Source organism: Cervus canadensis, chromosome 27, assembly GCF_019320065.1.
Source record: "Cervus canadensis isolate Bull #8, Minnesota chromosome 27, ASM1932006v1, whole genome shotgun sequence".
NCBI lineage: Eukaryota > Metazoa > Chordata > Mammalia > Artiodactyla > Cervidae > Cervus > Cervus canadensis.
Genome location: NC_057412.1, coordinates 45,752,028 through 45,768,258, shown reverse-complemented (window position 1 = coordinate 45,768,258; position 16,231 = coordinate 45,752,028). Strand labels below are relative to the sequence as shown.

The 16,231-nt window shown below is 36.2% G+C and overlaps 1 protein-coding gene across 9 annotated transcripts in view; it reads left to right on the top strand.

Moving 5' to 3' along the window:
* The window catches only part of CBLB (Cbl proto-oncogene B), a 217,007-nt gene that overhangs the window by 89,319 nt on the left and 111,457 nt on the right, over positions 1–16,231 (top strand). For all 9 annotated transcript variants that reach the window (XM_043448984.1, XM_043448989.1, XM_043448988.1 and 6 more), the window contains exon 4: positions 4,806–4,952. In XM_043448984.1, coding sequence (XP_043304919.1) covers positions 4,806–4,952 — 147 coding nt within the window. The remainder of the gene's footprint in view (positions 1–4,805; positions 4,953–16,231) is intronic.

Below are 16,231 nucleotides of genomic sequence, written 5' to 3'. Positions count from 1 at the left end.
TCTTAAACAGCGATGCTGTGTCACTCCAGCTTCACAGTCTGTGCAGTAACGCAACTTGAGAAATCGATTCATGTTATTTTGAAGAAAGTTTTTACATGGTTGAATGCAGGATAGAAGAAGCACGGCTTCTTGAGTGATACTCTTGACATTGCCGATGTGTTTACTATACTTGTTTTATTGGTGCACACTTGATTTACAATGTTGTGTTAATTTGAGGTGTACAGCAAAGTGTTTCAGTCATATGTATACACAAATCCACTCTTTTTTAGATTTTTTTCCCATATAGGCCATTACAGAATATTGAGCAGAATTCCCTCTGCTCTAAAGTAGGTCCTTACTAGTTATCTATTTTATATATAGTAATATGTATATGTCTATCACAATCTTCCGTTTTATCCCCTTCTTACCGCTGGTGGCCGTAAATTTGTTTTCTGTATCTGTAACTCTGTTTCTGTTTTGTGGGTAAGTTCATTTATAGCCTTTTCAAAGATTGCCAGTGTAGATAGTTTTCTTTATCATCTCTGCCCTCTCTATCTTTATTCCTCTCTCCCTCCCTCTGCTTCAAGGCTTCTTTAATATATCAGCATCTTTACTGGTTTGTGCAGTATTGACATCTAGAAGCTACTTTTTGGTTACCTGGTGTATCAGAATACTTTCATTTCAACATTATATCTTAAAAACAAAATCTCACACTGAACAAATTTTAAAAATGGCTTGGGGATTCCTACTATATGGATTTCCCTGGTGGCTCAGAGGGTGAAGCGTCTGCCTATAATGCAGGAGACCCGGATTCAATCCCTGGGTCGGGAAGATCTCCTGCAGAAGGAAATGGCAACCCACTTCAGTATTCTTGCCTGGAAATTCCCATGGATGGAGGAGCCTGGTAAGCTACAGTCCACAGGGTTGCAAAGAGTCGGACACAACTGAGCAACTTAACCTTGGTGGTGGCAGAAAAAAATGACTTAACTTGTGATGGTTAGTGGGAGATTATGTGGTAGTAATTAGTCAAAGTATCTCTTCTATTGAAAGTCAGAGTGTTGCAGAATTTCTTGTAAAGTTATGTTTAAGATTATTGAGTCTTTTTTGTTGTTGTTGTTCACTCACTCAGTTGTGTCCAACTCTTTGTGACCCCATAAACTGCAGCACGCCAGGCTTCCCTGTCCTTCACTATCTTCCAGAGTTTGCTCAAACTCATGTCCATTGAGTCGATGATGCCATCCAACCTCATCCTCTGTTGCCCCCTTCTCATCCTATCCTCAATCTTTCCCAGCATCAGGGTCTTTACCATTGAGTCAGCTCTTCGCATCAGGTGACTAGAGTGTTGGAGTTTCAGCTTCAGCATCAGTCCTTCCAATGCATATTCAGGGTTGATTTCCTTTAGGAATGACTGGTTTGATCTCCTTGAAGTCCAGGAGACTCTCAAGGGTCTTCTCCAACACCATAATCCAAAAGCATCAATTCTTCGATGCTCAGCCTTCTTTGTGATCCAACTTTCACATCTGTACGTGACTACTGGGAAAACCATAGCTTTGACTATATGGACCTTTGTTGGCAAAGCAGTGTCTCTGCTTTTAAATATGTTGTCTAGGTTTTCTTCCAAGGAGTAAGAGTCTTTTAATTTCATGGCTGCAGTCACTGTCCACAGTGATTTTGGAGCCCAAGAAAATAGAGTCTGTCACTGTTGGCATTTTTCCCCATCTATTTGTGGTAAAATGATGAGACCGGATGCCCAGGTCCAGTCAGATAAATATTATTTCCTTAGTTGTTTAGTGAAAAACATACATATTCTCAATTAGGATGCTCCAAATCCTTTATTAAGTAGTCATCACTTTTGGTCATATGATGAGCAGCAGTCAGGTGGGCTTAGGGAAAATTGGCAAGGTATGGGAAAAATATCCTAATAGGAAAGAAAATTCATCTACACTATGGAAAATTCATTCCCACTATGTCTAGATGATTGGAGGTGACTGTGTTCTTGGATTTCAGTTTCAAACTTGGAAGTTATTTACTTTTAAATTGGTATCTAAAAGTGCATAGTGGAGTGGGGAATTAAAGCTTATAATGTAAAGCAAAATATAGTAAACAAACTCCGACACAGTCATATAAAAGACAAACTTATTTGTTGTGACAATAAATTTAAATGACATCAGCCGAATTAACTGTAAGTTATTTTCATTTCTTTGTGTGGATTGCAACCTCAGTAAATCAATCTTTCAGATAAAGGATTTCCAGAATAATCATTTACATATGTATGATATGCATTTTTAAAAAAATTAGTTAGAAAATATATGTTCTGGTATATGTGAAAAATAAGATAACAGAAAACTTGAATTCACATGTTTTTAAGAACTTGAATTTCCATTTCTTTAAAAATTAAAGGCAAAAGAGATTTTTTCATTGCCTTAGTTTGTACAAAAAGTCAAATAGAAATGTAATCTTCTTGTAGGAAGAAGAAAATTGAACTATACCCACAGTTTATAATTTAACAGTGATTGGTTGTATAGGTAGTAGTGATAACTAGGTCTTCTAGACTGAAAATTATAAAGTATTACTATTTCTGTTTTAAAGCTTAGTGCCTACATAGCCAGTGGATCAAATATCCAAGATGGATAATCACTGGTATTGTGCTTCAGGCTTTAGATCTAACAAATAAAAATGAAAAACATTTGGATATGATTAAAGAACAAAGAAACTAGGGGATGGATGGAAAGCAACCAATTCAGAAAATAACGAACAGTTGGTTTACCCTAATTACAGCCATCCTGATTTTTCTTTTTTGTTCTGTATGTATCAATTGGAAGTTTGGTCAAAAATTAACTCTTTTGCCTAATTACGGAAATAAATTCGTTGCAGCTTTTCAAAAGTGACTTTTATGTTTTTCCTTAAACTCAAATTTCAAAAGACGGTTGCAGTTTGTATTGGCTGCATTGGCCACAATTCTTTCCTTTGATAAAGTTCATCAGTTCGCTTTTCATTTCCTAAGACTGAATCTCTTATATCTACCATCATCTAAATGAGGATGTGTTGACATAAATGAGAAGAACAAAGATTCAACTAATTAAGGGAGTTTTACCTTTGAATTAGGCTGAGTTGTATGGAAGTGTGGCTGAATCTAAGAAGATGGTGAAACCTTTTGCATAACCCAAGCATAATGATTTTGCAGATTGTTTATTGTTGCCAATCAAGCACTAAAATAAGGCCCAAGTTCTGACCCTCGTAAATTTCTTTCTCATAATTCTTCTCATAAATAATAAAGGATGTGGACTTCTTGGTTTTTCAGTAGAGATGAGCTTTTTGAGATGTCAGTTACTTTATTGCTTTCTTCTTTCCTACTTTTCCCACTTGCCATCACAAGTACTTTTATTTTTTCTGTGTTCATCTTATATGGGATACATGCTTCTTTTCATTAACTACTGAGAGGTGCATACTATATAATCTCTTTGGTATGTAGCATGTCTTTTTGTTTGTTATTTGAGAGTTGTTAAATGCAGGTACATGCGTAAAAATGAGGCAAATAGCCACAACTTTCAATGTCAAAGTCCTTCTGAAACTTCGTATGGCATTATATGCATTGCAGATTTGATGGCTTTCTCTATTTGTCCTCTGTATTTACTTGCCTCCTACCTGCCCTTGACCCCTCAACACATACACAAAAGCAGCTGAAGCTTCAAAATGGAAAGATATTATGTATGTGCCTATTGTGTTCTGGTGATTCTGAATAAGCAGGAATATAAAGAGGCAAGGTCAGCTGAAAACTGAGAAGTTCTTTTGTATTTTATCTTTCAATTGCTTCCTTATTATTGGCAGTAACAGTTTGGGGCTGATTAACACAATATATGTTGTAAACCTATGAAAAGCTTGGAAGGAATGTAGATGATACTGTTATTTTAAAGTCTGAATCATGATTTGAAGCATGCTATAAATCACGTCAAAACCCCCAGAACTTAACATGGAAGTTAGAAGAGACAACACCTACATTTCCCTCCCTCTAAACCATTTCTTCCATACCATAACTTTTTCTTGCTAAAAACAGAGACTTGATCATTTCCTTAATCTTTTAGTCCACTTTGGCTCCCCATTCCTTATCACAGTAGTTTTTTATGGACTACCTTGGAATTACCTAGAGAGCATCTAAAATGTGTACATATCTGAGGCTTATCATCAGAAACTAATTTTTAGGTAGAAGTGGCAAATGTATTTGACAAAATCTCTGTTCATTGGTTCAGATGCCTCTTTGTCATGTCCCATCTAAACTTTCTCATCCCATCTCAAGCCATCTCTTCCACTCACCTTCTGCTCTTTATTAGCCATGCTAAGCCTCGAAGGTATTCAAATAGTTCTGTTCACACCTCTGTACTTCTCCGTACGCTCTTCCTACTATTCAAAATTCTTTCTTCCCTCCTGTCTTTCCCCTCCTTTCCATTCCGAGTCTTTTATCTGTCGAACAACCGCTTATCTTCCTAGATTCTCTGTAAGTGACACAACTTTCCTTATTACCCCATGTAGAAATAGTTACTCATTTTTGATTAGCATTTATATTTGACTATGAGTTTTCTAGGTGTCCATCTCTCCCATTAAATCCATATAATTTATCTTGTTCATGTTTATATTAAATGAATACATGGGTTATTAATAAAAACCCTGTTAGGAATTTAAATGTATAGTTTCTATGAACATTGTTCTTAAGGGCTTTATTGATTTGACCTAGGTTGGATAATTTCATTTTTCATGATGTATATTCCCATTGAAGCTTATGTGCCTATATATTTACTCTTCTCTTCATTTTTCCCCCTTTGTGTCTACAGACGAAATCTCACAAAACTATCCCTTATCTTCAGTCACATGTTGGCAGAAATCAAAGCAATCTTTCCCAATGGACAGTTCCAGGGAGATAACTTTCGTATCACGAAAGCAGATGCTGCTGAATTCTGGAGAAAGTTTTTTGGAGACAAGTAAGTACAAATCATTTTATAATTTGGATCCATATTTGAAGAATGAGGAGACCTGTCTCCAGTTCCAAATGGTATAGATTTTACCTGAGTATTTCTAGAATGTCCTTCAGTGTTTTCGATGAGTGCTTTTTGATTGCTTTTTTTTTTTCCTGTTTAGCCACCAAAAATATACCTTAGTAACTGAATAATTTTGTTATTACCAAGTAGATATTGTGTGATGTGTATTTATTTGATGGGCATTCATTGAATTAAATAGTTTGCTCTAAGAAGCAGAGGTATGTAAGGTACAGTATACACGAGAAGCTCATAGCTTTATAATTCAATGCACACATAAAACACATTTACAAAATAAAAGGAAAGATACTTTAAAAATGGCGTAAATAAATTGTTCTGACAATTCAGAGAGGGCAGCAGTTGCTTCAGGATTGCAGCTGTCGGAGACTACTTCCTAGAGGAGGTGGAACATACACTTGGTGAAGATCTGAAATTGAAGTGAGAGAGGCCTTTAGCCCTGGGATTCAGGTTTTCTTTGTGTCACTGTGCAGAAAGTAAACATGTATAAGCAAGATACAGAAAAGAGGGTAATGTTATCGCCGAGTTGCATTATCTCACAAAATAGCTAAAGGCATTTTCCTTTAGGTATTTTCTATCCAGACACAAGCTCAGGTGAGCTTGGTAAGTAATAGGAATTAAATATCTGAAGTCTGCATAACTTAAATAAAACTTGCAAAACTTTTATCAGGAGTCTCTTGGTAAGATGATCAGGACATGAGCATCAGGAGGCAGATGGTTTCTTTAGTAACCTTTTAAAGGTCCTTCAGTATGTCTTGAGTGTAGGCAGAACCCTAGCTTAGAGTTAAAAGTGATTGCTTCACTCAGACTGTTGTTTTCTTTTTGTAGTTAAATTCTGTGTTTATACATTAGCTGATGAAATAAGACATAAAACATTGGAATACACGACTGTCAACAATCTGAGTCCTCTGACACTGATGAATTAACTGTAACATTAGGTTTCCCTTATTTTTCTTCATGAAGTACTGTGTTTGTCTATAAGCTGCTATGTGATTAGGGCACATACAAAGCAATGCACATTTGATTAGATATACATTTTTTTTTTTTACTTCAGAAATATTAAAGCCTTTTTCCCACCTCTTAAATAAAAAGTATTCTGAATTATTTTTAAGCACTACTAGAGGTAATACTACTTTTAACCCTGAAATTCTGTATTCCAGACATCTAGCTTATGTGTAATGCTCCTATATCCATTCACAAATGAGGACTTAAAAGAAGAAAACATTCATTCTCTTCTGAATTAGCCTAACATCCAAGAGTGTACTAATTAAATATTTGTGAATAGTAGAAAGCAGAAAGGGATTGCAGAGCTCTGAAAGTAAGAATTGAGGACTTCTTGAAGTTACAGCTCATATATTAATACTCTGAGCCTAATGCAAACAGTTGGTAACCTTCAACATAAACCATCTTAAGATTTTAAGAAAATCTATCAGATGAATTACTTGTATTTCTTTTTGAAAACTGAAAATTCTGGTGAGTTATAAGGTTGTTTGCTAGTCAAAAGGCCAGTGAAAAATGGAAAGATTGCTCACGTTTTTCAAGAGAGGAGTTTGTTTTGCCAGCACCTCAAACCACAGAGAATTATGCATTTGAGACATCTTTACTTCCCTTTATTTACAACCATAGACATTAAGGGGCTGAAATTTCTGTCCAACTGCTGTGTGAGTGAAATCACTACTAAATCAAATGGGGGATTCTTGAAATGCTGATGAAACATGCTCCCTACCTCCCAAAATCTTTGTAACTTTGTCTTCTCCTGTCTTGGCTTATTTGAAAAAGCTTCTTAATTTGTCTTTAAGATTTTTACTTTTGGGATGAGAGCCAAACTTAAAGCTTCTTCTGGAATACAGACATATTTCTGTAGTAATCAGAATTATGGTTCTTTTATTAGATCATTGGAGAAACGATCTTTGTATTCTCTATGGGTTTTCACTTTATAGTTCCATGGTATTTTATTGAACGAATGGACGAATGAATGATGTAGCATTTTAAAAGGTTGAATCCTTTTATCTTTTTTATATTCTAACACTAGTCTGCATTTTTTCATAATTGAGTTCTCATTCAGAAGTATTCCTGTTATTTATCTACATATTGAGGGCATATGACGATGCTTTCATTTGACCTAACTAATGCCTTTAAACCTGAATGTATTATTGTTTCATAAAACAGAACTGTTGAATGGTTAGTTCTATAAACAGCCAAACAGATTATGATTTTTATAAACTAACTTTTAACTTAAGGAGTATTATTGTGACATTTTCCCCAAAAGGGAAATAAGAAAAAGTCAATAAGAACACAATATTCAGATGGAGTTAAAATTGGGAAAAAGTTATCATTCAAAGGAATTTAGGAAAATCCTAAAGGCAAATTTAGCATGCATACCTAAAAAACAGGCAATAGACAAAAATCTTGAGGTATCATGCGCCTAACGAACGCTTCATTTCTGTGCTTCTCAATCTTTTTGAAGTCATGGCAAGGCTGGCCTCTGCTTAAGACCCAAGCCCAGCTGCCAGGAGGTTCCGCCTATCAAAGTCTCGAGGGGAATCAGTAACACATCATGTGTCAGGGTAAACTGGGAAGTTCTGTAGTTGGTAGATGTGGGGAAGTCCTGTAGTTGGTAGATTTTTATGTGAGGTTATTGACTGTTTTAATAGTTGAGTTCTGCTTTTGCTTTCTTAGTCTATTGACAGGAGATAGTAGAAGTATGTAGAAAAAGAGGAGTGGCATTATTGAGTGAATGTTTCTGAGTAAATGAGACCAATACCAGACTGAATCTTTACCCTCTGGGTTAGTAGTTTATGATCCGGAAACTTTCAGCATGAGGCTCAAAAAATTAAGGAAAAGATTCACTACTGTGATTAGACTCCAGGTAATAGTCATTTTTCCAATAAGCAAGTCAGGTAGTTTCCAGGCTCCTCATTCTTGATGTTGAGATTCAGACATGTGGTTCCAACCAACTTGAAGATTTTACCTCTGGCATAAAAGTTCTCACTGATCCCTCAGTGTTCCTCTTGCTCTTGATTTTGTCCCTTATTATACTGGATCTTTTAGTTCTTAAATTCCCATAAGCTCTTGCTCATCTCCACATTTATTATTTCTCATTGGTTTTTTTGAAGTTATTTGTCTGGTTGTCTTCCCATTAGATTATAAGCCCCGTGAAGTCAGGCTTATTTAATCAGTGTTTGTGGTTCCCAAGGTAGTTCAACACAGTGTCTGACTTGGGGGCATTCAGGAGCAGTTGTTCACTTGACTCCGACGAGCTATGGAGCAGCTGCGTGTGAGTGAGTGTGTGGACAGACAGTGCTTGCCTGTTCTGGAGGCAGCCTCTTAGTGCAGCTTGCAGCCAGCTCATCCATGTCCGGGTTCTGACTGCAGCATTTACGGGCGTTATCCCTTTGGACAAGCTGCTTGTTTTTTCCTTGCATCAGTTTCTTCAGCTATAAAATGTAGATGATAATACTATGAAATGTGGATGATAATAACAAGAATACCTACTGTGTAGAGGTATTGCAAAGATTAAAGGAGCTAGAATCTCCCCATCAGGCAGGTAGGACAGTGTCTGGCACGTGGTAAATACTCTGTGTTGGGGAATAATTAAACAGTTTAAACCTTTAATCTTGCTCAGTGTCCCATGAATATATTTATTGTTAATTCTACAAATAATAAAATTAATATTCAACTTTACATGACAGAGATGCCATGGTCTCTAGAACTCTAAAAGCAGAAATCCAGAAAAAGTTAATAAAAGTTTTCTAAAATTGTGTATCTGCTATGTAAAAGTGGGGTAGAATATAAGAAACTGTCCTGCTGACCATGTGGAAAAAAAAAAAATGCTCTGTTTAAAATTCAGTTGATTACATCTACCTTTGATTTCCTGAGGAAGTTGTAGGGACCTTTTGGTTTCCTGTGTTTTCTTTTCACTTTTAATTAGAAACAAATATGCCATGAAATACATTTTTTAGCATATTAACTAGATCAGTTTTCCCTCTAATCAAAGAAAAGTCAACTTAGTCATATTTAATTAAATAATGCACGATAGAAATGAAGAACTCTTACAAGGAGAGAAAATAAACTGAAATATTAGTTCTTTTTAAAAAAGAATTATTAAAAAAAAACCCTCAAAGAGCTTCTATTTAATATTTCTGTTATTTCATCATCTCCTATTGTTGTCTATTTTAAAACAGCCAAGTATCTTTATATCGTAAGGAAAATCAAATGACAGGGCTATTTTGTTCAATCCATTGCAGCAGGATCCCAGATAGAAAAAGCAAATAACATGTGAAATTATAATTTTCTACCTCTAAGCAGTATGTATTCAATTTGGGGGATACAGTATATACAAAGATGATAAATAACTTAAAATCAGTTCTGTCCCATTACAAAAGTGCTTAAGGAATGTCACAAATAGTGAATTGTTTACTAGGGTGATCAGGATTGTTTACTCGGGCTCCATGGAGGAACTGGTGTTTTGTATGAGTTGCACATGTGTTAATAAGGAGGAGGCAGAGGAGAATGCTCTGAGGGGGATGAAATTTTCCTGGTGTCTGCTGTCTTTCCAAAGAAAGATGCAGAGTAACTTGAAGTTTCCATAAATGGCATTTTTATTGTTGTTTTCTTTTACCTTCTTTTCCTCACTATGAACTCCTCAGTAAGTGATATTTACTTCAGTGAAGTCACCATGAACCAAGTTCTGTTTCTTAACCTTGAAACATGGTTTCATTAGGTTTCATCCTGAGTATATCTATAGACTGGTATATGTTACTGAGCTCACAAACCAATCTCTAATTAGAATGATGCTTTGATTAATTTATAATGATCAATGCTACTGTAAAGCAGATGGGAATGCTCTCATCACCTCATATAAATTATATGTGGAGCCATATCATGTCCAGAACATTCTTTGGTGAACATGGAATCTAAATATGGGGTGGTACTGTAGAAATTCCCCTGACTCAAGGTCCAAAGTACTTAAAATTGTCACTCTCTTGGACTGTACTTTGAAAGCTCTGTTTGTTTTTGCCCCTTTGGACTTTTCTTTTTTTTCCATAGACAAAGTTACACCTTTTTTAAATTGAAGTATTTTTTTTTAATTGAAGTATAGTTGATTTACAGTGTTTTGTTTCAAGAGTACAGCACAGTGATTCATTTATACATACATACATACGTATCTTTTTACAGATTCTTTCCCTTATAGGTTGTTACGAAATATTGTATAGTTTTCTGTGCTATGCAGTAGATACTTGTTGTTTATCTAAATTATAGATAATAATGTATACATGTTAATCCCAAACTCCTAATTTATCTCCCCCCTTTCCCATCTGGTAACTGTAAGTTTGTGTTCTATGTGTGTGGGTCTGTCTCTGTTGTATAAGTTCATTTGCATCAGTTTTTTAGATTCCACATATCAGTGATACCTGTTATTTCTCTTTTTGGCTCACTTAGTATGATAATCTCTAGATCTATCCATGTTGCTGTAAAATGGCATTATTTCATTCTTTTCTATGGCTGAGTAATACTCCACGGCATCAATATACCACATCTTCTTTATCCATTCAGGCTTTGACGTACATTTAGGTTGTTTCCATGCCTTGCTTGGGCTTCCCTGGTGGCTCAGATGGTAAAGAACCTGCCTGCAATGCAGCAGACCCAGGTTCAATCCCTGGGTCAGGAAGTTCCCCTGGAGAAGGCAATGGCAAACCGCAGCAGTGTTCTTGCCTGGGGAATTCCATGGACAGACTGGCAGGAATCCATAGGGTCACAAAGAGTTGAACAGAAGTGAAAGTGAAAGTCGCTCAGTCATGTCCGACTCTGCGACCTCGTGGACTATCCAGTCCATGGAATTCTCCAGGCCAGATTACTGGAGTGGCTTGCCATTCCCTTCTCCAAGGGATCGTCCCAGCCCAGGGATCAAACCCAGGTCTCCCGCATTGCAGGCAGATTCTTGACCAGTGAGCCACAATGCCCCCTCCCGTTCACTGCAGTCCTTACCTGGACCTCTTATTTACATTATCTGCCTAGTTTCCGGATACTTGAGTTTGTTATGTCTAAAAACTGTGTGAAGCCATTGGACTAGTTGATGGAGACCAGGGAGAATGCAGAGGACAGATTCTTAAAGAATTCTGATGAATGACCTATGCATCAGGGAAATTTAAGGAAGTGGAGGCATCACCAGAAAAGTAGACTTAAAACCTGGAGACTGTGGAATTATAGATGCTAAAGGAAGGTAGGATTTAAGGAAAGAAAGAGGGAGATTAACCAGATAATAGTACTGCAAATGAACTAGATAAAGCCTAAAAAGTTTTCGTCAGATGTAGGGACAACAAGGCACTTATAATTCAATTTATTTTCTCTTTTTAATATTCTGCAAGTCTCCTTTATAACCAGAGTCTTAATGGGCTCCACTTGTTGCACTGAACAGGCACAGTGGATTTTGCTATGCACTCAGTAGGTAGATTAATGGATCTGGCCTCCTTTTAATACTATGACTGCTGGTGAATTACATCTAGCAGCCCTAAGAGGGAGAGCCTGAAAATAACTTCTTTATTTTGAAGTTCCTGAGATCCCCTTGGGCTTCCCTGGGGGCTCAGCTGGTAAAGAATCTACCTGCAGTACTGGAGACTTGGGTTCAATCCCTGGGTTGGGGAAGATCCCCTGGAGAAGGGAAAGGTTACCTACTGCAGTATTCTGGCCTGGAGAATTCCATGGATAGTCAGTCCATGGGATTGCAGAGAGTCAGACACGACTGAGCTCCCCTTGGCCTCTAAAGTTAAACCTGTTAGTATCCAGATTTTGGCTACTTATTTTACTTCTCCATCTTGAGAAGTATTTTGTTTTTCGGTTTTTTTTTTTTTTTTTTGTCATTTCTGCCAAATGAGAAAAGTTTGGTGAGGCCATTAATGTTTCTTGAATAATTCTGAGTATTAAGCCTATCATTATAAATTTCAAAAATTGTATTTCTAAACTATCATTTAAAAAAGTTATCCTGTGCTCGGCCCTGTTTTTTTTTTTTTTTTTAAACAACAACAAAAAAACAGACTTCACATTTCTCCATCTCTTAGTTTCAGTCACCTGAAGTTTGATTTAATTAAAATCGTTTTTAAGTCACTTATATTCTTGTTCGCAGAAGTTTTTATATTGTATTTGCAGAAAGAATTGTTTTCTTAATGAATTATTTAATAATGTGTTCCTGGAATCGAAAAGGTCCTGGTTCTTAGTCCTTCTGCATATGTATTCCTTTCTCTGTGGGATGGTTCTGCCTTGATAGGCGAAGAGAGACGTTTTCTCCTTCTGAAGCAAAGAGCATGTTTGCTTACAACCTTGTAACTTAAAAATAGTATTTCTTTGCAGATCCAGGGACAAGTATACTTAGTGACCATTATTAAGTATTTGGTCTCCCTAAAACCTAGGTTCCTCTTCAGTTACAAAAGTCACTTTGTGAATAGGTGTCCCTGCTCTTTGCATCATCCGGTGGGAATTAGAGCTCAAGGAGCAAGTTCAAGAGAATGCTGGCATGCTGGCCACTGCTTCCTGTGAGTAGCGGAGTCTGTTGACTCTGACGCTCTGACCCACAAATCCTGTGTTTTCTGCCAGCATCCATGCAACTGTGATAGGCTAACTTGTTAGCGTGCAAATAAGGTAGAATCTGACTCTTTACAGTTCTTTAGAACCATGTTCTACTGGTGGAGAAATTGTAACTTAAAAGCAAAGTAAAGAAAGCTTTATAAAATAATTAGGACTTATTTTTCATTAATAGATTGCTAATGCTTCATCTTCCTGTTTTCCTTATTCTGAATGTTGATTACAGTAGGAAACGACAATAATAGGTTTTCTGTGTAACTTTGTTCTTGCCTTGTTTATCTGCAATCATTAGTAGTTTCCCTTAAATAAAAGAAATTTGGGGGAGCCTACTTATGCACAGTATTATATATGTAGTTTCGCCTGTGAGAATTTAGAGGTGTTACTGGAAATTGTATATTTTTTTTTGCCTCAGTTTACCTTATATATCTAGCAGACTTTACCCATTGCTTGTTAATGGAATTGACCTCTCTAGAGAGATTTTGGGGGAATTTTGTCTTATTATTACCCAGAAAAAACATCTACTTCTGCTTTATTGACTACACCAAAGCCTTTGACTGTGTGGACACAGCAAACTGTGGAAAATTCTTTAAGAGATGGGAATACCAGAGCCCCTGACCTGCCTCTGAGAAATCTGTATACAGGACATGGGATAACAGTCTGGTTCTAAATTGGGAAAGGAGTACATCAAGGCTGTATATTGTCACCCTGGTTATCTAACTTATATGCAGAGGACATCATGTGAAATGCCGGACTGGATAAAACACAAACTGGAATCAAGATTGCTGGGAGAAATATCAATAACCTCAGATATGCAGATGACACCACCCTTATGGGAGAAAGTGAAGAACTAAAGAGCCTCTTGATGAAAGTGAAAGAGAAGAGTGAAAAAGTTGGCTTAAAACTCAACATTCAGAAAACTAAGATCATGGCATCCAGTCCCATCACTTCATGGCAAATAGATGGGGAAACAGTGGAAACAGCGACAGAGTTTATTTTTTTGGGTTCCAAAATCACTGCAGATGGTGACTGCAGCCATGAAATGAAAACATGCTTGCTCCTTGGAAGAAACCGTCCTGAATATTCATTGGAAGGGCTGATGCTAAAGCTGAAGCGCCAATACTTCGGCCACCTGATGCGAAGAACTGACTCATTTGAAAAGACGCTGATGCTGGGAAAGATTGAAGGCGGGAGGAGAAGGGGACGACAGAGGATGAGATGGTTCATGGCATCACTGACTCAATGGACATGAGTTTGAGTAAGCTCCGGGAGTTGGTGATGGACAGGGAAGCAGGCTTGCTGCAGTCCATGGGGTCACAGAGTCAGACATGACTGAGCGACTGAACTGAACTGAACTTTGTCTTCTTACAGACTTTTAAATTTGTTTGTAGGACAGGCCAGACTGTTAATGCTAAAGAGAAGATCTTTGGCCGGACTTTCTAATTTTATGGTATATAATTTACTAACTTTTAATGTCTGACCTTAGTAGATCAGAGGCACCTTGCTATGATCTATGAACTATGTTATCTCACATGCGTTATGAACTTACCAAGTATCGTTGAACATGTAGAGCAAATATTCTGAAGAAGAGTCTTGCTTTACAAAGAGAAGAGCCAGTACCCAGTGTTTCAAGCCAGAATCTTTCTGATTTTCTGTGGTCAATGGTTACTAAGTGGAAAAGTTTTATATGGAATTTTGACATATTTTATGGATTATATTTACAGTTTCTCTGTCACTAATAAATTGTATTTTCAAAGTTGGGAAATAAGTCGAATTGCCAATAATAAAGGAAAACAAAATATACTTTCCTGGTTACAGTAAGTTTACTATTTATTATGTTCAAAAGTTAGATTGTGAGACTAGAAATTAGAAATCAAATCTCTCAGGAGTGAGTGAATTTTAAAAAAATCAAAGATAATACTAAATAACCTATTATTTCTGCAATCTTATAAAAATGTTTGATTTTAAATTTAAGTTTCAGAACATGAGCATGAGAATACTTGTCCCTTATACATGGCGGTAATGCTTCAATGCTGTAGATAAAATGTTATAAACTTTTTTGACAACAAAAAAAAAACTACCAGAAATACCCAGCATCTTGAATCTTTCTATATGTGAGTAAGGAGTTTTCGCTTATGAGGAAGAAAAGTTAGATCTAATCACAAATATTCCCGGTAACCCAGGTTACCATCCTGTCTACAGTGAGTTGTAAGGCAACTATGTGACCACAGTGATTTTGGTATCTTCTTTCTGTGGCTTGCTGGAAAACAATTGTTTTCCGTTAGTGGTGGAAGAGTAAAAGCTGTAATAGCTTGTTAACCATCTGTTTTCATTTCCATTAACAAATAGTCATTTCAAAACAAGATTGGATTTAAGGAATAACTATATACAAACATCAACAGACTTAGGATCATGGTACTTAATATTTTATGTAATGAAAATCCAAACATATTAAATAGCTTATGAATGTTTTCTCTTCTGAACAAAAGCAACTTAAAGATATTGCCACTGAACACGTCTTTGATCCAGGTGAATTTTCTGAACAAAATTCAGATGAAATTGAAAATAGTAATGGGTTAATATAGATACAACAGATTTTTGTTCTGTCTAAAGTGAACATGAAATATCCCTGACTTAGGATGGATTTTAAACAACTGCTATCACACCACCATCAGTACCACAGCACCAGAACCAAAAACCAGCAAACGTTAATTTGCTTGTTTATATGATGGCAAGTGCTTTGTCCATTCCTCCATCTCTCACTCTATTTTCATCTTAGAATTTTAATATAAACTTTTTTTTTTTTAAGTTTAGTATATTGGCTTAGCCAAAAAGTCCATTCGGGTTTTCTGTAACATCTTACGCTATGAAAAAAATCTGGCTTTCTTCACTCTTTATTATATTTATGAAATTCATCCGCATTCTTGCATATAGCAAGTCTATTCCTTCTCCTTGCTCCATTGTATGGCTATACCACAGTTTACATAATCCTTTTGTTGGTGTTGGATGTTGGATTCTTCCTTCTTTGGATTATTCTCAGTAGTGCTGCCATGGACAATTTTTGTATATTTTAAAAAAACATGTACATTTCTCTGGTATGTATATCTAGGAATGGTATTGCTGGCTCCTAGTTTATGCTTAATTTTAGCTTTATTAGCTTTTAGTAAACCACCAAAGAGTTTACCAAAATGACTTGCCACCTTCATCACCTATTTGGAGTACCCGAAGTTTCCTGTTGTCATATATCCTTCCCAACATTTTATAATATTTGTCTTTTTAAAGGGTTTAATAAGCTACTCTGGTGGGGATGAGTGGAATCTCATTTGGTTCTTATTTTGCATTTGCACGATAACAGATGAAGTTGAGTACATACTTGTGTGTATATTGAATATTTTGATTTTTTGTGTGTGTGACTATAAAAATTATTTGCCCAGTTTCTGAGTAGTAAGTATTAATATTTAAAAGTTTTTATGTGTTATAGACATGATTCTTTTATGTTTATTGCTCTCCCAGTATGTGACATTTTCACTTTGTTAATGACATTGTTTCATGAACACAGGTTTTTAATTTACCTTTTCCTTTATCCTTAGAACATTTGCAGTCCTGTTTAAAATTATTTGCTTGTGCCAGAG